Consider the following 24,882-nt stretch of genomic DNA (forward strand, 5'->3'; position numbering starts at 1 on the left):
TACCTGTCAGGGGGATAGAGAGGAGAGGGAGTGACAGAGAGTGAGAGTGAGAAAGAGCACAAATTATAAACTTGTAAAATACAAATGTCTAGCCAGACATGGTGGCACATGTCTTTAATCCTAGCACTAGGAAGGAAGAAGCAGGTGGATCTCTATGACTTGAAGGCCAGAATATATTGAGAGTTCCAGAACAGCTAAGGCTATATTGAGTCTCTCTCTGTCTCTCTTTCTGTGTGTGTGTGTGTGTGTGTGTCTGTCTGTCTGTCTATCTGTCTGTTTGTCTGTATTCTGTCTCCCCCCCTACACATAAATACACAAAGATAAATGTCATAAACCCCCATAACTTATATTTTTCTTAATAATATCCCAAACATCTCTATATCTAAGTTTTTACGTATACTTTCAACCATACAGTTATTTAGTGCTAATGATTTTATAAAAGCATTTTTGTACAAAAAGCTAACTCAGTTTTTCCTGCAGACTGAATGCTAGCTTCCTCTGTCTGTCTGGTCTACAGTGTTGGTGCTAGAATACTGTAACCCTGAGCAGCAGCAGCAGCCCTAAAGTATTTGTTCAGTCATAGTTTAGAACGGTTCTTCCAGCATTACAACTGAACACTGGGGGTTATAGGTGCTGGCAAATTTGAGGAAAGTCCTGAATTTCTTTCATATATAAGCTATAAGAATTCAGAGGATGCCGGGCGGTGGTGGCTCACGCCTTAAATCCCAGCACTCGGGAGGCAGAGACAGGTGGATCTCTGTGAGTTTGAGGCCAGCCTGGTCTACAAGAGCTAGTTCCGGGACAGGCTCCAAAGCTACAGAGAAACCCTGTCTTGAAAAAAAAAATTCAGGGAGTTTTGTAATTCCCTGTGCAGTAACTAGTCTTACATTAGTTACACTACATTGGTGTTATTCTTTTACCAGTTTTTCTATCAGGCCTGACATCTTCATGTTAAGATCCTGGGGGAGGCAGCACAATAGATGGTAGGGACTTTGTGAGCCATTCTTATACCATAGTTCTTAGCAAAAACTTCACTAAACTAGATATAATCAAGAACCAACCACACAAAGCCATATAGCCCAGTAATCCTAAAGTAAGCATAGCTCCAATGTTACTACTCTCCCACTTAGATTTTCCAAATGCTCATATATACTCCAACCATTCAACACAAAGAGAACCTCTGTTAAGAGGTAGAGGTGAAATGAAAAGAACAGTAGTACACTAAAAGACTGTTCAAATCTTGCTTTTGCAAATTGTACAAAATATGACTGTGGGCATTGTAGAAGATATATGCAATCCCCACCCTTGGGAGACTAAGGCAGGCTCAAATCCTGCCTTGGCTACTCAATGAAGTCCTATATCACTTCTTAGCATTTTGGCTAAATTCCAACATAAAAACCAAACAAACCAGGCATAGTAAAGCAAGCATACAGAAGGGCGTGAGTTCAAAGTCAGCTTGATCCAATCTCAAAGCAAGCAAACCAAGCACCGATCCATGTGAGCACATCTGAGATTCTTTCCAGAGTCACAGAGGTAAGTTAGTGCATAGAGAGGCTCTGAAACTTAAGTTTTATTAACTTCATAATAAATTTCTGAGTCTAAAGGCCTAATAGTAAAATTTTTAAGAGAAAGGTCATAATGTATCCTCTTTCATAAAAGTGTTTGATGGAGAGGCAGAGCTGGAAAAAGCTGACCTGTTTCCTTTCAAGCTCAGCAATCAAATTACCAATGTGCACTGGAAAGTACAGCCTTCAGTATCTATCACTAGGATTCATATAAATCATTGTAGGTAACCCAAAGTGCTTTTATATTACAGCCCTGCTCTTCTTCCTTTACTATTTAATCAGAAGGCAATTGCATTTGTCTAACTTTAAACAGACTTTATTAGAAGCGGAAATAGCAGTTTTATATCTAAGTGGGGCACAAGTAGAGTGCTTTGAAAAATAGGAATGTATTTGAAAATATTAAAATAGAATCTAGCTGGGGATATAGAGCTTTTCAGCATACACAAGGTCCTACTTTTAATCCCCAGCACCACAAAAAAAAAAGGCTGCCTGACAAGGTGGTCTGTAATTTTAGCACTTCAGAGAGAAAGAGTAAGATCAAGGACATCCTCAGCTACATAGTGAGTTTGAGACTGACCTGGTATACTTGAGACCCTGCCTTAAGAAAAATGTGGAGAGGACTAAAGAGCTAAGTTAAGAACACTTGCTGTTCTTTCAGAGGACCCAGATGCAGTGCCCAAAACCCACATGGGCAGCTCACAACTGTCTGTAACTCCAGTTCCAGTCAATCCAACATCCTCTTTCACTCTCTTCCATTACCGGCTCATATGTGTTGCGCATACATATACTCAGCTCAGGTACATATATACATAAAACAAAATAAATACATAAATATCTTATTAAGTGGAATCTAGCCTTATAGTTATATAGAGAGATGTTTTAACAGAAAAAATTACTCAATATATTTTACTAAACAAGGGTTAAAAGTCTGGGAAAATTGTCAGTAGACAGCAAGTAACTAACTTGAAAAATTGGTGAACTAGCATCTGTGGTTAAATGGCTTTACTGTAATTAGGACAGACACAACTATATACTTGGCAATATTAGGTCTGAGTTCTGGCCTCCAGCACCAGTGCTACCTTAACTCCAGTGGAGGTTTAATTGGATTCATTTATGAATAAACCAAGTACGGGGTTCATACATATTACTTACTGAAATTAATTCATTTTAAAGCTTTAAGCCTGAAGGATGTAGAGCTTCCTTGCTGATTTTCTTCCCTAACTGACAACTACAACGTATTAATCTAAATTTTATAAAACTATAATTTATAAATATTATGTAAATATTTTTCTGCAAATTTGGTTATTTGGGGAGATAAATTTATTTAGGAAACTTGTAGCATAGTGATAAACAAGACAATAAGCCATCACTTCTCAGCTTTTCCAACCTGGCTTTCTTGCCAAAGAACATTAAAGCCAGCCATACAAATCCTTATTGGTTTGTTGGTAAAAAGTAAAGGAATCAGGCCAAGGTAGAAGATGAAAAAAATATATGCCTAGCTGTTCACATGGATGCCTCTGGGACAGAAAACTTCAAGCAACACAAATCACATGATAGAATTTAAGCTTAACCACAGCCTTCTACTTAGCCTTGGCTGATAAGGCTCAATACAGGAGAACACTGTTTCCCTTGAGGCACATACTAATCTGTACCCACAATTTATTCCATCCTCTCAGACAAAGAGGATTAGAAAAGACATGGAGAAAAGAGTAACCACATGCATACAAATGCTCTCACATGGCTCTTGAATTAAGGAAATGCAAAAGGAATCATGTCATGATACAGTAAATGTTTTGTAATAAAAACAAAAAAGTAAATCAATGTGTTCAAGACTCTGAGAAGAATCATGGACAAGAACATTATATAGACAATAAAATATAAATCTTATATTTCTCTGAAAAGCCAAAAGCATTTGAAATGTCAGGTGACTAGTTAAAAATTAACATTTAGATAAAGAAGAGTTCAAGTATCTATCATAGAGATATACAAACTTCTAGTTAAATTGGGCAGTGGTGACGTGTGCCTTTAATCTCAGCACTCAGAAGGCAGAGGCAGGTGGATCTCTGTGAGTTCAAGGCCAGCCTGGTCTACAGAGTTGAGTTCCAGGACAGCTAGGACTCTTACACAGAGAAACCCTGTTTCAAAACAAACAAACAAACAAGCAAGCAAACAAACATTCTAGCTATAATGTAATATAGATACATTTTAAATATGAGTTTCTCATAAAAAGGAATCTGGTGAATCCTCAATTTTAAATTATGTGCTAAATGTGGTGTGGATTTGGACAAAACTCCTTTTAAAATATTAACATCCGGAAGCTTACACCTGTGATAATAGCATTTAGGAGGGTGAAGCAGGAGGATAAGCACAAGTTTGAGGCCAGCCTCAGCTACCCAGCAGATCCCAAGACACCCCGGGGCATAGTGAGACTCCTTTTCTCAAAAACATCTGCCCTTAGTAGTATATCTAAGAATGCAATATTTGCATGTGGATCTCAACTGCTCACAGAGAAAGCATTCCAGCACTGAAGCAAGCTGATCAAATTCCAAAGTGGCATTTGCTTTCCGCCAGCATTGTAATGAACATTGTATAAAAGCAAAATTACAGAAAACCTCCAGAAACTACAGTTACCATCAATATACGGTGATTTTAAAGATGGTGAAAACAAATATTAAGACACTAGACACATTGTACACAAGAACACTACATGCTGGAATTAACTCATTAAGCTCCAAAAGTGAAAATAAACAAGTTCAAGCCTAAACAATTTGTATTATAATATTTTAAATGCTCCCATATAGTATTGTTATCCATAATAGAATCTTCAAGCAAACTCTCTTTGAGTCAGAGTCTTGCTATGTAGCCCAGTTTAAATTTAAACCTGTTATGCCACCCAGTCAGCCTCATAGTAACAATCGTTCTGCTTCCTTCCAAGACACCATACCCAGAAATCTTCATCACTTTGATAAGAAAGGGGCTCTGTTCATTTCCTTGACCTCTATGTATAAGCTGAGGAGAACTAGGAGAAGGGGTTCATGGAAAACTGGTGAAATGAGATGAATTAATATCAATGCTCAGAATCTCAAAATGCTACAAGAGATAGGCATAAGGGTCCAAACTGAACCATCTTTACAGCTCCCCTAGTTTGGACCATTACCTCTGTCAAACTCAGTCTGATTCCCAGCTCCCATGTAAATACCCAGGTGTGGTGCCACACACCAGTCATTCTATTGCTGGGGAGGTAGACACAAGAGGATTTCTAGGGCTCACTAGCTAGCAAATGTAGCTAACTGGGCAAAAATGTTTGTAATCCTATTACTTGGGAGATTGGAAGTGAGAGGAACAGGAATTCAAGGATAGCCTTGGCTAAATATTAAATTCATGGTCAATCTGAGCTACATACACCATGTTTCAAACAAGCAAACAAAACAAAGAAAAAAGATTCTTAACAAAACCTCAAGCAACTGGCAGGCAGGATGGCCCCCATCTATACTCCTAGCACTCAGGAGGCTGAGACAAATGAATCACAAATTTGAGTCTAGTTTGAGCTAGATAGTGAGACCAAGGCAAGCCTAGCTACACAAATAGATCCTGCCCCATTAGCTACCCCCAGAAAGAGAAATAATACCAAAAAGACAGCCACAGGTGTCCCTATAGTGTTGGGGAGGCTTAGCAGCCCGTGTTAAACAGCCTGGACTTCAGCAGACAGAGAGCCCATGCCTATAAACCAGCATTCTGGAAACTGAGGACAGAAGACTGGTAGTCTAAGATAGGACGAGGCCATACAGTGCCAGGCCAGCCTAGCACACTTTTGCTTCAAAACCTCCAAAATAAATAAATGTAAAATAACCTGCTAGGGATATAGCTTAGTGATAAAGCTCGTGCCTAACATGGGCAAAGCCCTAAGTTCAAACTGCAGTACTACCCCCAAAAAGGTAAATGACCTGAGCTTCAATCGCAACCACAGCACACTGAGAAATCTGCTAATGCTTAAAGAATGTTAAATAATAATAATAATGCTTTAGCTATGTCATATAAACTGTGATCACAAAATAATCACTAATGCTATAAAAAGAGAAAAAAATCCTAGCTCATTCTCTGAGATCATATATTTTCACCCAGCATGAAGTTAAAAGTAAATTCAATCTCATCATGACCCTATATACTTAGAATTCTAGCATTTGGGAGCTTGAAGCAGGAGGATCCTGAGTTTGAGGCCATTTGGGGTTACACGTCCAAACCTTGTTTCAAATAAAAAGACAGAAATTAGGAGTAGTAAAAAGCACACATATGCAACCACAATAGAGTCCATATTTGAACACTGTTCTTTTTCTTTGCTGTTTTTTAAGACTAGGACTGATTGTGTTATCCACACTGATCTTTAGACTCCTGAACTCAACTGATCCTCCTGCCTCAATTATACCTGGCTTTCTTTCTTAAAACAGAATTAACTAGATAAGTTATTATTATACAACTATTGTATAGTTATTATTATTATATATTATTATACAGATTATTTAGTATCAGCTTAGCAGTGTATTTTATTTTTCAGTCAATGTGTTGGTTTGATGGCTTCAATCCCAGTAACAGAAGTAATTCTTACCAGAATTATTGTTGATGGCATCTTACTGATCTACAAAGAGAAACTTACTTTAATGTGATGGACACCATTCGCTTTCCCGATCTGCTGTTCAATGGTCCGGACACAGGAAATACATGTCATTCCCTCAACAGAGATAGTGACTGAATTCACATCCATACTTGGTTCCATTTTTGATGTCTTTATGTTCCTGTTAGAGAATATAAAATCATTAATTCAGCCACGGAAATAATCTTTATCACCTTTTCTCCACACCTCCAATAGAAAATGTGCTAATAATAAAATGTGATCACCATTCTTTCATACTTGCTGAGGAAAACCTTTCAACTAATCTTTGATGAAGTAAAGGAAAGTAGATTTCTATGGCTAAGCTAATTTAAAAACATACAACACTCCAAGTAATAAATTTTTGGGACCAACAAGATGGCTTAGTCAATGACTGAGTTCAAGCCCCTGGACCTACATGATAGAAGAGAAACAAATCCCTAAAGTTGTTCTCCGACATCCACATATAGGTACACACATAAAAATAAGCAAAATAAAAGAAAATTTTAAAATGTAACTTGCCTTTAGAAACTACTTTCCTGATTATGAAACATGTTTAGCATATAATCTCATGTGATATTTGGATGTAGACCGAAGAACCAAAACAGTCAATAGTCCTTAGGCTATTCATAGAGTTCTACATGATTTCCCCTGTCTGCCCACCTCAAACTGACCTCTCTGGTCTCCAATCACCCAGCACACCTGACTTTGTGCCTGTCACACTGCCTACTGGGTGACTGTCACTCAAGGGCTTTGGTTTAGCTATTCTCTTGGTTTGGGACTCCTCACTTTCAGAAATCTGCTTAGCTAATTTTCTCATCCATTTGAAGTCTTTAACCTTTGCCATGGGGCCTACATTGATACCATGTTTAAAATGGCAACCTATATAGCCCTTCAATACAAACATATCCCTATTCCCCTTACATCTATTTTTCTGTAGAACTCCCCATCTTCTAACATGCAGCTCCACAATTTGTTTATTTATTCTGTTCATTGCTTACTAAAGTTCTGTCTTCTAGTGCAGCGGTTCTCAACCTGTGAGTTGTGACCCTTCTGAGGGTCAAATGACCCTTGCACAGGGGTTGCCTAAGACCATCAGAAAACACAGATATTTATATTACAATTTCAGAACAGTAGCAAAATTACAGATATGGAGTAGCAATGAAAATAATTGTATGGCTGGGGGTCACCACGACATGAGGAACTGCATTAAAGGACGCAGCACCAGGAAGGTTGAGAACCACTGCTGTAGTGAGTTTACAGCACATTCACAGACTCTGCTGCTCCCTTCATAAGTGGAATGTAACCCTTTTCACCCTGAGTATGACTTAGACTTGGTGATGCTTCCAATAAATAATTATGATGGTCATGACAATATGCTAATTTCTGAGAGTAGCTCATTAAAGGCATTAAAGACTATAGTGTGGTGGTGTCTACCTGTAATCTCAGGACTTGGAAGGCTATGGCAGGAGGATATCATGAAGAATTCAAGGCTAGGCATCGGCTGCTCTTCTTGAGGGCCTGGGTTTAACTCCCAGCATTCACATAGTGCTCCCAACCATCTGTGATTCAAGTTTCAGGGGATCCTACACCCACTTCTGCCCTCTTTGAACACCAGGCACACATGTGGTACACAGATATATACATGAAGGCAAAACACCCATTCATATAAAATAAAATATTTTTTAAAATAGTTCAATCCAAGTTCAACTTATATAGTCAAATAAGTAAGAGGGGAGGGGAATGTATGTTTGTTTATGTGTACGCATGTATATGACAGAGTTCAGAGGACAACTGATCTTCAGGTGACATTCTTGTACATGCAGATATGCAATTCTCTTAGAAGCATTTCAAAGTTTTATTGAGACATGGTTGACATTTATCTCACCTATTTAAAGTATAAAATTCAATGGTTCTTAACACATGCATCCACAAATGTAGCCATAACCACAGTTAAATTTAGAACATTTGTATCACCTCATAATGAAACCTTATCCCCTCACTACTCCTAAGGTCATCTGCGCTCAGTGCCAGGCAACCACTAATCTTTCCGTATATATAGTATTCCTCTTCTAGTTATTTCATATTACTGGAATAATATGCCATCTCTTGTGACCTGGCCCCATTTTGTTTGTTTGTAGCTTTGATGTATATTGTAGTACATACTAATACACATTCCTCTTACAGTAGAATAAATGAACATTTTGACTATCTACTTGTTAGCTGATGGACATTTGAGTTATTTCCACTTTTGCTTCTTATAAATACTGATGTTATAAATGTTGGTAGAAATTTTGTGCTTTCATTTTCTTTAGGTAAAACTGAAGAGTGCTGTGTCATAACTCCGCTTAACTAATTGCCTGAGTAACTGCCAGGGTATTCCATTGCAGAACCCCCACCAATAGTATATGAGAACTTCAGTTTCCTTACCTCCTCAGAGATGCTTGCTGCTATCTGCTTTTTACTGTGTGTGTACAGTGAGGTTAGCTTTGTGATTTGAGACAAGGTCTTGTTCTTCCTTACTGGATGGCTTGAAACTTTTAATCTTACCACTTCATCATCCTAAGAGCTGGAATTACAGATGGGGACCACCATGCCCTGGCTCTGACTTTTCTCATACCATACTAGTAGATAGGAAAAGGTATCTCATGGTTTTGATCTCGATTTCCTAATTACTCATAATATTAAGCATCTTTTCAAGGGCTCAAGTTGCTTCTTGTCAGGTATTTTGACACAGCCTCTTTAATAAAAAAAATTCTCTTGGGATTCACATATTAGGGAGATCAGAATACAATGTCTGAACATAAATGAAAATTACAGTAATACAGTTGGATTTCCCACAACATCTTAATTTAAGTATGGCAAATAAACTATGAATACATATATTTTTCTTTTGATTTGTTTTTCAAAATTCTATTTCAACTAGATCACACACATAAAACTTCAGAGGATTTCATCATCCACTTACTGATAGATAACACATACATATGGACATAATACATATCAAATATGACTTTGTGTCATATCCATCTAAAAATTTATAAATGTCTTTAAAGTAAGTATAAAACTGTGACTATGTATTGTAACCTTGCACTGCATTTAGTAAAATGACTTAGGAAACAGTGCATAAGCAATTTCAAATTTCATATGGTATGAAAAAATGCAGGCTTTGGATCACAATATCAAAGAGACAAATTTGGTACACGGCTATTAATAGCAAGTGACTCTGAGACAAAAGCATGCAACAACACTAAAGGAAATAATTTCTAGTTATTAAAATAGTTTAGCCACTCCCTAAACAGACAGTAATGCCATTCCTACAAGAAGAGTAGCATTACAACTAGATCATCATCTCTGATACAAACCCAAAAACGTACACAGTCCAGAACCACTTCTTTTTTCTGTTTTTTTCCCCCTTTCTTTCCTTTTTTTTTCTTTTTTGATTTTTTGAGACAGGGTTTCTCTGTGTAACAGTCCTGGCTGTCCTAGAATTTTTCTGTAGACTAGTCTGGCCTTGAACTCATAGCTACCTGCCTGCTTCTGCCTCCCAAGCGCTGGGATTAAAGGCATATGCTACCACTGCCTGGCCAGAACCCCTTCTTAAAGTTAATCATAGAAACGCAAATAGTTTTAAACTCCTGTAAGATAAGGCCTCATGATTTGGAGAAAGTTTCTGGATTCTTAATAAATTATCATACAGTAAAAATTTAATTCTTTTTTTAAATACAGTTATATCCAGATAGGTTTTTTAAATCCCTGTGACAATCAAGGAAATAAACTAAAATCATAATTGAATATCATTTATCTGACAAAAATCTCAAAATCTGACCATACAAGGTACTGATATAGAATGACAGTATTTTTTCGTTTATTTATTTTAGTTTTTCAAGACAGGGTTTCACTGTTTTAGCTCTGGCTGTCCTGTAACTTGCTTTGTAGACCAGACTGGCCTAAAACTCACAGAGATCTGCCTGCCTCTGTGTTGCAAGGAGGCCACTTGTTGGTTCCCAGCTGTTCAGTCCCAAGATAATCACACAGAAACTGTACCATTTAAATCACTGCTTGGCCCATTAGCTAGCTCTTCTCATTTGCTAGGTCTTACATCTTAATTTAACCCATCTCCATTAATCTGTGCATCACCACAAGGTCGTGACCTACTGGCAAGGTTTCAACATGGCTGTCGCCCACAGCAGCTCCATGGCTTCTCTCTGATTCTGCCTTTCTTCCTCCCAGCACTTAGTTTTCCCCGCCTACCCTATCAATAGGCCAAGGCAGTTTTATTTATTAATTAACCAATCATATTCACAGCATACAGAGGGAAATCCCACATCACCTGTCTCACAAGTGCTGGGATTAAAGGTGTGCACCACCATTGTCCAGCGACAGTATCTTTTTTTATTCATCTGATTAATATAAATTTCTACAATTACAGAGATTATGTGGCAATATCTGGTAGAGTTAAAAATATGAATATAACAGAAGTCAACCTCTTCTATCCCTCTGCTTCTATCCCTCTCCCAGGGAGAGTCTCACAGATGTGCCTGAGAAAGCATAAAGAAGGTGGCTCACACCTGTAATCTCAGCACTTGGGAGGCAGACACAAGGCTGCCTTAAATTTGAGACCAATCTGGTCTGCATAAACAGAGAGTTTTAGAACATTTAGTGCTATTTAGTGAGACCCTATCAGAAATAATAAAAAGGGGGATTGAGAAAGAGAATGAATATGAACAAAAAGTCTCACTGAAACAGTCTTCCTAATTATTAACATTTTGGAAATAACCTAAACATCCATCGGTGGATAGATGAAATAGAGATCTGTTACAATGTCACGCTGGAGCATGATACAGCAGTTAAAATGAATCAACTAGAAAAGTGATTCTAAGTGCAAGTGACGTCACCAACAATGGGACATTTGGCAGTGCCTAGAGACACTGAGGTCAAGGGAGAGGATTACTGGCCTCTAGCAAATGCAGACCAGGAATTCCACCAAGCAACCTGTGATGGAGAAGGAAGCCCCTCATAAAAATTTATCTGGCCACAAACATCAGCAGGACAGGTTGAAAAACTCTGAACTAGAGCCATGAGCAACAAGGTGAAACCCAGAATTGAGAGAGAAATGTTTTAGGACACAAAAATGTAAAACCATAAAACACTTTCTGTTCTGTTTACATGTACATATATATAAGAAGAAATGGGGTGGAAAAGAGAAGGAGCGTAACTGTAAAGGAAAGCAAAAGAGCAGTTCAACTACTTAGATGATTGACTTCTTAGGCTGGATAGTGGACACGTAAGTATGGTATAAGATCTCCCCTTTCTACAGGCCTCTCATTATAGTTTCCTGTGGTTTTCTTTTGACAAGATCTTGCTATGTATATCAGACTGACCTCAAATTCACTATGTAGCCCAGGCTGGCTTCAAATTCAGAGAAATATCCTCTTTTTTTTTGGTTTTTCGAGACAGGGTTTCCCTGTAGTTTCTAGAGCCTGTCCTGGAACTAGCTCTTGCAGACCAGGCTGGCCTTGAACTCACAGAGGTACGCCTGCCCCTGCCTCCCAGAGTGCTGGGATTAAAGGCGGGCACCACCACAGCCCGGCAGAACTATCCTCTTCTTTAAGCCTCCTAAATGCTAGGACTAGAAGCATGCAGCACTCTGCCTGACTCCCAACTGTTTTTTTTCTCTTGAGACAGAGTCTCATGTATTCCAGGCTGGCCTCAACTCCCAGGTGGTCTCTGTCTCCCAAGTACTAGAGGTGTAAGCATGCAATAGCATGCCTGACTCCTTACTGTATTTTTTTTCTTGAGACAGGCTCTTATTATTTAGCCTAGGCTGATCTCAAACTCATGATCCTCCTGCCTCAGACTATCAATATAATGAATTTTTAAGATAGGGTCTCATATAGTACCAGCTGCCCAGAACTCAGAGATCCTACCGCTTCTGCCTCCTGAGTGCTGGGATTAAGGGGTGAACCACTATACCTGGCTCTATAATAATTTTTACAGACAAAGGGCCATTTTATTTTATTTTTTATTTTTTGGTTTTTCGAGACAGGGTTTCTCTGTAGCTTTGGAGCCTGTCCTGGAACTCGCTCTGTAGACCAGGCTGGTCTCGAACTCACAGAGATCCGCCTGCCTCTGCCTCCCGAGTGCTGGGATTAAAGGCGTGCGCCACCATCGCCCGGCCAAAGGGCCATTTTAAAAGAAAACAGTTGAAGAAGATGTAAGGAATGTAGAGAAATTAGAAGTTACAAAAACTGAAATATAATTTAGTTAGACTGAAAATTATATTGAGATAATTAACAAATAATTCAAACATATAAGTAGCCCAAATAACCCATTTCTATAACAGCAGAGCTATGCAAACATGCCTGTTTTGTTAAATTTTAAAAAGTCTGTTTAGTTAAACATGTGGATAATTTCTAGCTGTGCAAACAACACTGAACTAGTTGCCTCCAGGGTAGCAACACAATATTTCCAAATCGACTTAATTTTTCCTACCCATTTGCTTTCACTGGAAATCACTACCACTGCAATGTAAACAGACAGAAAAGGCCCTACCCTCTGTTATTATATATAACATCCCTTTACTTTAAATTGTGAATGCTTTCAAAAGGAAAATTAATCCTACTATATAATCTGTTTTCAAAATAATGAGTGCTAACTTTCTTTCATCAGACAAGTATCATTAAGAAGGACTAGGATCCAGATGAAACAGGTAGAATATGTAAGGAGTGTGCTTTAATACATAATTGTTCTTTTCATGTGGCCATTCTTACAAGATTAGGAGTCAATACTAAAAGAAATATTAGTAACGTCGAAATAGCATAGAACATTTGCTTTACTGCCTATTTTATGACTCTTACACTAGTCAGAGCATCTGCAAATAATCAGTCATACAACAGCAATATGTGTACCTCAGATTCCTATAGTTCCTCATAGCTGAAAACTTTCACATACATATCTCAACAATCCTAATATATAATAAGCAAAGTGGTAAACTCCTTTAGAATAAAGGAGCTAAAGCTCAGATGTACTCACACAGACCAGGTCAGGAAGGAATCCAGGGTTAATCATAGCATCAAAATGATTAACTTAATAGGGCAATGTTTGCAAAAGCCACAAAGCAAAGCCAGACAAAAAATGAAGCAATATGGAAGAATGCTTGAAAAACATTAGTACCCTGCAAAGAAAACAGACGAAGACAGGTTCCCCAGAAATTGATAAGCATTCTTCAGGTCTCCAAGAACATTTCTATCACAAGCTAAACAACTGCTGCCATGCCATAAGACTAGAAGGAGAGTGAATGTTTCCAGTGAGTGTGACAGGGCTTTAGCTAGGGCAGCTATCATCCTCAAAGGTGGAGGAAATCAGATTGAACTGCTTAACAACATGAAAGAATCAATCACTTTCCAACCCTTAAATGTGGACTTAATGCAGCAGTCTTAGATTCTAAGAAAAGAGGTGGTTGGAATGTATGTCCCTATCAAAATAATCATCAGAGTCAAGCTTGCCAAATACAACTTGCTGGCAAATTATAAAGACTTCCTATAATAATAGATTTTTTTCATTGTTTTTCAGTTCTGAGTACCTCATCATTAATCAACACAACTAGTCCCCAATATAGATTTCTTCAAGGGGGAAACATCTACTTTAAAACTTTAGTTCTAAGGCAAGAAAGTATTCCAAATCATACATGCAAAAAATTAAATACATATGAAAATTAATACTGTCAAAATTTAACTATCCATATAAAGTTGAAAAAAAACCTATTATTTCATATTTGTTGGTTGGTTGGCAAAAAGTAAAGTATAAAAATATAATAGAGCCAAGTGTGGTAGTGCATACCTTTAATCCCAGCACTTGGGAAGCAAAGGCAGGTGGATCTCTGAGTTCAAGGACAGCCCATTCTACAGAGCAAGTTCTAGGACAGCCAGGGAACCCTGTCTCAAAAAAACCAAAAGAAAAAAAAAGGAGTTTTTTTGGTCCTAAGGCTCAGAGATGATTGCAAAAGATGGTAATGGAAAGACTGTAAAGGCCAGAGGAATAGGGAGTTTGCAGTGAAATTGTATCTCCTAGAAGTGGTGAGACTTGGGTATAGAGAAGCTATACCCAAGTCTCACCAACATGACTGCTTAAACAACTGAAAAAGGATGACACCAATCAACATGCCAAAGTGGAGAGGGGAAGGCCCAGGAGGTCTCAAGCCTATACAAAGAATTCCAGGCAACTAAAGAATGCTGAGAGTGGGGGAAATCATCATCCCCAGGGAAGAACACACCAGTTGGTTATGCAACACCAAATAGTCGGCCCTGAAAACATACATACAAGTAACATTATATAGACTGAGCAGGTTGTATTTATATAACTAGTAACACAAAAAAATCCAAGAGGCCATGATTTAAATGAGAACAAAGGGGCACATGGAAAGGACTAGAAAGAATAAAAAGAAAGAGGAGTGATATAATTAATTATATTATAATCTCAAATAATAAAAAACATTTTAGAGCATTTTTGAACCCAGGGCTTTGTGCATGATAGGCAAGTGTTATTCTACAACTGAGCTATAGCCCCAGCCTTAATGGTGCTAATTATTTAAAAGTCTTGAGCTGAAGAAATGATTCAACAGTTAAGAGAATGGCTCTTCTTCCAAAGAAACTGGGTTTAATTCCCAGCATCTACATGGTGTTTGATAACCATCTGTAAGTCCAGTTCCAGAGAATCTGATGATCTTTTCTGGCATCCACAGGCACAAGACATGCAAGTAGTGTGCATATAGATAGAGTGACAGACAGACAGACAGACAGCACACATCTAATCCCAGCACTTGGGAGGCAGAGGCAAGTGGATCTCTGTGAATTTGAGGACAGCCTGGTCTACATACTGAGACACTATCTCAAAACAATAACAAAACAACCAACAGATAAGTATTGTACTAAAACAAAAACAATTTACAAATAGGTAAATAGGACTGGAGAGACGATGATTCAGTAGGTAAAGTGCTTGGTTGCAGAAGCTTAAAAGACCTAAATTCAATCCAGATTATCCAAGTTAAAATGGCAAGCATGGCCATCATAGTAACCCACTCCTTTAATCCTAGTGATTCCAGAGGCAGAGACAAGCTGACCTCTGCAAATTCAAAGCCAGCTACATAGAGCTAGTCTACATAGAGTTTCAGGCCAGCTAGGGACTACACTGTAAGATCCCATCTCAAAAAATAAATGGATAGGAGAGGAAGACAAGCACAGTGAATTTAACTCATAAACCTATCACTGAGGACGCTCACTAGCCAAATAGCTTAATCTTGTCAGCAAGGCCCAAGTTCCAGTGAGACACTGTCTCAAACAACAGGTAGAAGGAGCCTAAGAAACAGCACTCTAAGTTGAAGTTAGTCTGACCTCCATTTCTCACATGTAACAGGGTGGCACAGACATACATAAAAAAACTGGGCCAATGTCCTTAAAAAATGATATACACAGGATAAATAAATATGTACAAAGATGTTCTTCCTAGTATTCTAGAGGTTGAGGCAAGAGAATGCTGAGCTTGAAGGCAACTTTACCTCCATAACCAGACCCTGTCTCAAAAAAAAACTTTGGCTGCTTCCTTAATTTAGAGGACAATGAAAAGTCTAGGACCAGTAGGAGGCCAGAACCCTTGCTTTTTCCCAACATACAGACCAAAAACTGAAGAGGATGATGCAAATACCTATATATCAAGCCGCTCTGGAATTCCCTGAAATACATGGAGTAATTTCAACAATTCCATAAAATATTTGTAGGTGGTATATGGGTGTGTTCTCTTGTAGGTGCACAGTGGAGGCCTGAAATCTACTTTAGTTACTATCTTTCACTCTCCACCATAATTTTCGAAGACAAGATCTCTTGTTGAACCTGATCACCACTACCTTGGCTAGGCTAGTTGGTCAGCAAGCTTTCAGGATCCTCTCTTCTGCATCCCAGAACTGAAGTTACAGGAACAAGACATGGCTGGCATTTCTGTGGGTTCTTGGGATCCAAATTCAGGTCTTTATGCTTCCATGCAAATACTTTACTCACTGAGTCACTGCTCCAGCCCCTAGAACTGCATAAAAAAGACATTTTAACAGAAAAACTAAACATTGATAGTCAAAATGAAGAAAAATAAATTCTACAAAAGATGAACTGAAGAATGAAGACCAATCTAATAGTGTGCAGTACTCATTTATGAAAGCTGGTGGAAAGAGCTAATTCAATATTTGAAGAAAATGATAGATTTACATGTTGTTTAACCAAAAAATATTGTTAAGTCAGGCCTTCAAAAGAGGACAGGACAGGCTGCAAAGTGGAACTCAAACCAACTTGCCACACTTTTTAACAACCAAGATGGAAGTTCAAATTCAAAAAAGGAGGAAGAAGAGGAGGGAAGAGGAGGAAGAGAAGAAGGAGGAGGAAGAGGAGGAGGGGGAGAAGGAGGGGAAGGAGGAGGAAGACAGACAGACAGAAAGACAGAAAGAGAACTAGATGGGGACCTGAAACAAAGGAGAGATGAAAAACCAAAAGTTACATGGAACATAAAGTAGCCTTAGAGAGTTCTTAAGACACCTGTAGACTGGTATGCTTAGCTTACCAAAAAGATTTCCCTACTTAAACACATACAGTATAAAATCAATTTCACTTTTCATCTCTTTGGTGTATCACAGCCTGTGATAGCCCTCTTGTCTGCTCTTGGCATGATTGCATTTTTTTTTCTAGAATTAGGGAGATATGGATATGTGGGTGTGTGAGGGAAAGAGAGGTATTGTGTCTGTGTGGGTGAGTATATGTATGTGTATGTGTGGAGAACAGAGGTTGGCATCACTTGCCTTCCTCAATCTCTTTGCACCTTATATTTTTGTGACAGAGTTTTTCACTTGACCAGAAAGTTCAATGATTCAGCTAGGTAGGCTGTCTAGCCAATGAGTTCCAGGGATATACCTGTTTCTGCCCCATAGCACTGGGATTACAAAAACATACTGCCTGGCTTTTATATGTACAGAAAGCACTCTGCCTAGCTGGGCGGTAGTGGTGCATATGCCTTTAATCCTAGCACTCAGGAGGCATAGATCTGATGTGGGATGCCTTTCTGTCCACTGCAAATAAGTGCTGCTTTTATTGGTTGATTAATAAAGCTGCTTTGGCTTATGGGAGAGCTGAATATAGCTAGGTGGGAAAGCCAAGCTAAACCCAGGGAGAAAGAAAGTGGAGCCAGGGGAGATGCCAGCAGCCACTGGGGAAGCAAGATGTGAGATAACAAGCCACAGGCCTCATGGTAAAATATAGAATAACAGAAATGGGTTAATTTAAGATTTAAGAGCTAGTTAATAATAAGTCTGAGCTAATAGGCCAAAGAGTTTATAATTAATATTAAGCCTCTGAGTTGTTATTTGGGAACTGGCAGGCAGGAGGGAAACCTCCCAGTTACAGAGATCTCTGAGTTTGAGGCCAGCATGGTCTACAGAGTGAATTCCAGGACAATCTGGGCTACACAGAGAAACCCTGTCTTAAAAACGAAACAAAACAGAAAGCACTCCACATAAAGCACTGGATTCCTAGCAGTGCATAGACCAACCAGGCATGGTGAACCATGCCCTTAACTCCAGCACTAGGGAAGTGGAAGCACAAGGTCAATCTTGAGCACATAATGAATTTGAGGCCAGCCTGAACTACATGAACCTGCCTTAAGAAGAGAAAAAATATAACTTTTGTTATAACAACCACAAAATTTCCCAATTATAACTAATGTTATAACACTCCAGCAGCGGCAGTGGCAGAAGTCCCAAGAAATCCAGTGCTAGTGAAAAGGTCCTTACCACTCTCTTCCCAGGGTATGACTTTGTTCTCGTCTAGCTTCATTGGGTTCTCAAGCAAGGTAAGACGACTATCCTCTATGTTTATTTTGTAAGCAATCTAATCACCCACCAATACATTCCTTTTCTGGTTAGGTGAGTGAGCACAACTTTATGTTGCTGCAAACAAGAACCAAGCCTAACACACAAGCAATAAATAGCAGGTGGCCATTACAAACAAGGATGTAGGTCTACTCTCATGCAAGGAAAATTAAAACGAGAAAAAGCAAATTTCACTCTGTTAAAAGTTCTCTTAAGCAACCTCTAGCAGTTTAGTGGATGGTCTGGCTTCCATCATTGCAGGCTCCTATGGTGTGCTTAACTTCTAGAAGCTGTCACTTGAACGCACAGTCCTCACTCTATCACAACTGTCAGCATGCTAACAATCAGTTGTGCTTGACCTTCAAGCTCTTTGTGTCCACTGATCTCATAATTGTACAATTTAATTAAATATTATGTAAACTGTTAAAATAAGAACATAAAAGATTTTTCCCTATGAAAATAAAGGTGAATGCTTTAGAATCAGTTCATAAAGGTGAAGCATAAAGTAACTGCCTAAATATCTGTATAAAGACAAACTTTACAATCTGAAATAAGTCTGACATCTTTAATTTGCTTCCTTTTAATACAGCAGTTCTCAACCTGTGGTTTTTGACCCTTTAGGCAAACCTCTATCTCCAAAAATATTTATATTTTGATTCATAACAGTAGCAAAATTACAGTTATGAAACAGCAATGAAAAAAATGTTATGGTTGGGGTCACCATAACATGATGAACTGTATTGAAGAGTCACGACATTAGGAAGGTTGCCAACCACTGTTTTAATACAATCAAACTAAAAACAGGCAATCTGGAATGAAACAATCAGTATGGTTTATACAAAAAAGAAAAAGATGGGTGCTGCAGAGATGGCTCAGAGTTGTTGGTGGTGTTTTCCGTCCTGCCCAGTTCCCGCAGTTGTTAAGTCCCAAAGAAATCACACAGAGGTCTACATTAATGATAAACTGATTGGCCCATTAGCTCAGGCTTCTTATTAACTCTTATAACTTATATTAATTCTTATCTGTGTTAGCCACATGGCTCAGTACCTTTTTCAGTGGTGAGTCCCATCTTGCTTCTTCGGTGTCTGGACAGGACTGCAAAGGGAGCTTCCCTTCTCCCAGAATCCTCCTGTTCTCATTGATCCGCCTCTACTTCCTGTCTGGTTGTCCTGCCTATACTTCCTGCCTGACTACTGGCCAATCGGCATTTATTTAAAACATAATTGACAAAATATAGACAATTGCCCCACACCACAGAGTGGTGCTCTTCCAGAGGATCCACGGTCAGTTCCAGCACCTACATGATGGCTCATAAACTTCAATAGCTCCAGACCTAAGAGATATGATGCCCTCTTCTGGCTTGCTTAGACACCAGGGACAAACATGGCGCACAGACATATATGCAGGCAAAACACAAAAAATAAAATAAGTAAAATTAAAATAACTAAAATATTTTTAAAAGATAAATGAAATTTCTAAAGTATCCATATACAAAGAAAGGACCTTGGACCTACACATAAATATTGTTAAATAAATGAATGAATGTTTTAGGTTTTTAAAAAAATGACTAGACTTAGCTAGGTATTTTGGCACATGCCTGTAATTCCTACACTTGAAAGGTAAAAGAAGAAGGATCAAGAATCCAAGGTTAATCAGAGCTATACAGTATGTTCCAAGCCAGTCTTGACTACATTATATTTCAAAATAAGAAAATCTTGGTGCTAGAGAGACAACTCAGCAGTTAAAAGCATTTACTACTGCTCTTGCAGAGAACCCTGGTTCAGTTCTCAGCACCCACATGATTGCTCAAAACCATCTGTAACTCTAGTTCCTGGGCATCTTATGCCTTCTTCTTAATCTCCAAGGGCTCCTGCACACACGTGGTGCACAAAATGTCATACAGATTCATACATAAATACAAATAAACAACTTTTCATTTTGTTCTTCTCATCATAGAATTTCACTTCATTTTTGTTCTATAAAGTCATGAACTGAAATAGCCTCCTATAAACAACAATCGGTATGTTATACTACTGATTTTCAAGTTGTAGTCATTCAAAATACTCAAAAGTAAAATGATTTTCCTCACATACAGGTTTCAGTGATATCTGATCTTTCTCTAAAAATATTTATAAGTTGTAGTAAAAATTCTATTTCCCATGCCAGGTACTGGTAGGACAGGCCTTTAATCCCAGTACTCAGGAGGCAGAGACAGGAGGATCTCTGTGAGTCTGAGGCCAGTATGTTCTACAGAGTGAGTTCCAGGACAGGCTCCAAAGCTACACAGAAAAACCCTGTCTTGAAAAACCAAAAAAAAAGTAGTTTCTTTTTAGAACTGAAAATACACACACACACACACACACACACACACACACACACACACACACAGTTCATGCACATGTACACCACTCCACTGTATATACACACTACATTATCCTTTAATCTGAGAAAGTTGGTACCACTGAAGTCCTCATCAAATTATTTAAGGTGTGACCTTGTTTGCTCTGTTTTATCTTCTTTGGGTTATTGCTCATTTTCTAAATCTGGCTGACGATCCTTTCTGCCGGCTCTATAAGCAATCTAATAGCCTACCAATAAATTCTGGTGAGTCAAAACAAATTGGGTTGAATGAGTCAAAACCTTGTGCTCCTCCCACCTTTAAACTATTGTGAATAATGCTGTAATAGATAGTTGCATATAAATATCTGCTCAAGTCTGTTTTTCATCTGTCTGGGGTATGTCCAGATGAGAACTGGTGACTCTTGTGGTAACTGTGTTTAGTTTTTAAGGATCTCCACACTGTTTTCCACCATGACTGGGCCATATTACAAGTTACCAAAAAATGCACAGGGGTTCTGGCATCTCCATATCCTCATCCATGCTTATTATATCCTGGATGCCATGTAACATGCTTTGGTTTTACATTCCTGAAATGTCAAAGAAAAATGAATAATCAAAACTAAAATATGATCAGGTATGGTGGTGCATGCCTTTAATCCTAACACTCTGGAACTCTGAGTTCAAAGCTAGTCTAGCCTAGTTTACACAGTGAGTTCCAGGCCAGCCAGGTCTATACAGAGAAACCCTGTGTTAAAAAAAATGACTAAAATATGAATAAAACACAAAAGAATATTTGATTATCAGTCATTTCCTTGCTTATATAACATAAATATAAACATTACTTCATTTATAACATAGTTTATAATTTTTCTTGATAATTTTTGGTTTATTTGAAATATGGACTATATAGCTTGGGCTAACCTGGAACTTGTTACATAGTCCCAAAATAGCCTTAAATTTGTAATCCTCCTGCCTCAGCCTCTATAAAGCTGGAATTATAGGTGTGTACCACCACAAACACCTTATTATAGCTTAAACATGAAATATAATAATAGCCTTGAACTCTAGTTCATAAATGATTAGTTTAATGAATTAGTCCAATAATTTGGAATGAGGTCAAGAGGATCAGGATAAAAAGACAAACCAATGGCCATTAGTGACTGGCTCCAGCTTTGTACTTATTATCAGTGGATATAAGAAACAGAAATGTTGCGAATATTCTTTCTACTAGTTCTTCAAATGTCTGGCTTGCATTTAGAGTTAAAAGCATTTCTCTAAAATTTCTTCTAAAAGTAACACAAAGTAGTAAATACAATATTGTGCTTTCAGCACTAGGAACTAATAGTGAAGTAATAATGAAGCCATATTGACTGTGAGTACAGCAAAGTAGACAGACTAGTTAAGATGATATGGACAATATCTAGAATCTACAAACAATTAACTTAGCACCCTTAGCAACCTGTTCTCTGCTACAAGCAGCAATGCACAAACGAAGCCAAACCCATTAGAATAACAGCAGGTTTATTAACAGAAACTAAAATCCAGGAACAGCTCAGAAAGAAAAGCAGATTATTATACTTAGCAGAAGTATCCTAATGAAGGAGAACTAAAAAGCTTTCGTGATTGGCTAGGTGTGGTAGCACACGCCTTTAATCCCAGCACTAGAGGCAGAAGTTATAGGACAGTCTGGTCTACGTAGAGAGCTCCAGGACAGCCAGGGCTACATAATAAAACAAATTCCAGGACTACCAGGACTTCACAGAGAAACACTGTCTGGAGAAACAGCTTCACAATAAACAAGACTGCTCTTCCAGAGGACTTGGGTTCAATTCCCAGCACTCACATCTGACACCCTCACACAAACATACATACAGACAAAACACAAATACACACAAAAATAATAAATAAATAAAATAGTTTTTTAAAAAAAAGACTGAAATGATACTCCAAACAAATCGAGCTCCAACAACTACACTAAATCTGTCAAGGAAGACCTCAAACCAAAATTAGTAAGAAATAAATTAAATTTAAAAGGTCATATTATCAAGAAGACAATTTACCAAGAGGAGGTAATGATTCTAAATATATTCACATCAAATACTGGCACACCCAATTTCATAAAAACAAACCCTACTAGATAAAAATGCACAGATTGACCACAACACAGTAAAGTGTGTGACTTCAATGTCCCGCTTCCACCAACAGACAGGTAATAGATCAAAAAAAAAAAACCCCTGCTGTAATACCAGCATGTAACAGGATAATACAGAGGAATCATAATTTCAAGGTAATGTTGATTGCATAGTGAGATTTTTTAAATAGACTATGTAAACAAACTATAAGCTAAAACAATGACATTGACTTAATCACTGTTCCATGTAGGGATAAGTCCCGCCCCTTAGGGGGCGTGTTCGCCTCGGGCTAATGTCTGCCTATAAATTTGGCGAGCGTGCTCCGAGCTTCCTCTTCTACTTTCCTGGTCTCCGCGGGAACGGTGGTTCTGTAAGTCTATTTCTACATTAAAACTATATATATATTTTTACAAACTGTCTGCATTCGTTTACGCCGCTACATTTTGGCGTCCAACGTCGGGCTATTTTGCCCTCGACTCAAGCGGGTAGCCTGCTAGCTAACACAGCACCCTCCTGGGTGCTGTTTTTCAGTTCGTGACTCCGGCCCCAGTGCCGAGTCCGAGACATACTCGGCCACACAGGCCCATTCTGCCTGCCTTGGCTAAGTTTTACAGCGGAACCCCACTGCCTGAATTAGCAGAAGCTCAAGTACCTACGGTTTTGCAACAAAAGCTGCCACAGCGGCAGATTTGGTCTGACACAAAGTGACTTGGCAGGGCAGTGGTGGAGCACGCTTTTGATACCAGCACTTGGGAGGCAGAGGCAGGCGGATCTCTGTGAGTTTGAGGCCGGCCAGGCAGTGGTAGCACACGCCTTTAATCCCAGCACTTGGGAAGCAGAGGCAGACGGATCTCTGTGAGTTTGAGGCCTGCCAGGCAGTGGTAGCACACGCCTTTAATCCCAGCACTTGGGAAGCAGAGGCAGACGGATCTCTGTGAGTTTGAGGCCTGCCAGGCCGTGGTAGTGCACGCCTTTAATCCCAGCACTTGGGAGGCAGAGACAGGCGGATCTCTGTGAGTTCGAGGCCAGCCTGATCTACAAGAGCTAGTTCTAGGACAGGCTCCAAAAACACAGAGACCAACAATTGGCAGGAACCGATCGTTGCAGGTAAAAAATTTTTTCTTTTATAAATAAAATGTCTGAACACATTACTGTTCAAGAATTTAACAGTTTTTTTAATTGTACCATGTGGGAGATTTTACAAGAGGTGTCTATCACGCCACCCCTATGGATCCTTCTGGGATTCGTAGTTTTCATTGGCACCAAATGGTTTGATAATAGAAATATGATAAAGTCTTTACGAGACGAATCCAGGATTCTTAAGGCAGAGATAGAACGCTTAAAAACAATTGAGAATGATAACAATCTTCTCAAGAATCAGTTTGAAGTTCTCCAGACTGATAACAATCTTCTCAAGAATCAGTTTGAAGTTCTCCAGACTGATAACAATCTTCTCAAGAATCAGTTTGAGGTTCTCCAGGCTGATATTAAGGAGAAATTCATTACTATGGAGGAGGGAACAGCTGATTTGGACAATAAGATTCAGTCCCTTTCTGTAGGAAATGAAACATTAACTGAGAGAATCAAAACTGCTGAATGTGACAATCGGATTTTGTCTAAAGCTTATGACAAATTGATGGAAAGAGTGTCAATACAAGAAGGCACAGTTTATGCCATAAAAATTATGTCCAAAGATAAGATGTTATCTCTAACGGACAAACTTCATACTTTAGAATCCTCAATGAAGGCTTTGGAACATAATTCTGGACAGGAGATTCAGACATTGCAGAAGGCAATAGTGAATAGAATTGAAAAGATTGAGGAATTTCTAAATTCTGATGAAGAAGAGCAAAGGGTAGAAGGGCAAATTTTAACTACATCTGTGGGTAAATCTCTCCGGGACAATTTCCACAAAGCTCTACCGACAGCTCTACCTGCCTTTCCAGTAATAACAACAGAGAAGGTGGTTGGTTCCAGAAACCCTAGGGTCATCAAGGAGGATACATGGGAGCCTGTCCGTATGAATGACCTCAAGGAAATTAAACAGGCTGTCATGACTTTTGGGATGCAAGCCTCTTTTGTTAAAGAGATGCTAAGATCTTGGGCCACGACAAACAGAGCAACCCCCTTGGACTGGCTCCAGCTGAGCTCTGCAGTACTTGAGAGTGGACCACAATTGAAATGGCAATGCTTATTCAGGCAAGAGGCTAAACTCTTAGAACAGCAGGAAAAAGCAAAGGGAATTGACATTTCCCTAGATAAATTTCTAGGTGAAGGGCTCTTTTCCGACCCTCAGGA

General features: G+C 38.7%; 1 protein-coding gene and 1 long non-coding RNA gene across 3 annotated transcripts in view; one reads left to right on the top strand and one right to left on the bottom strand.

Annotated features, from left to right (window-relative positions):
• Positions 1-24,882, bottom strand: part of Atp7a (ATPase copper transporting alpha) — a 114,844-nt gene that overhangs the window by 58,595 nt on the left and 31,367 nt on the right. The window contains exons 2-3 of one of the 2 annotated variants that reach the window (XM_075957702.1): positions 16,112-16,287; positions 6,217-6,355 (exon numbers count right to left, since the gene is read on the bottom strand). In XM_075957702.1, the coding sequence (XP_075813817.1) occupies positions 6,217-6,336 (120 nt within the window). In that variant the 5' untranslated portion in view covers positions 6,337-6,355; positions 16,112-16,287. The remainder of the gene's footprint in view (positions 1-6,216; positions 6,356-16,111; positions 16,288-24,882) is intronic. The other variant, XM_075957701.1, reaches the window with a different exon arrangement.
• Positions 1-24,882, top strand: part of LOC142841000 (uncharacterized) — a 167,521-nt gene that overhangs the window by 51,747 nt on the left and 90,892 nt on the right. The window lies entirely within an intron of this gene.

This window comes from Microtus pennsylvanicus, chromosome X (assembly GCF_037038515.1).
Source record: "Microtus pennsylvanicus isolate mMicPen1 chromosome X, mMicPen1.hap1, whole genome shotgun sequence".
In the NCBI taxonomy this organism is placed as follows: Eukaryota; Metazoa; Chordata; class Mammalia; order Rodentia; family Cricetidae; genus Microtus; species Microtus pennsylvanicus.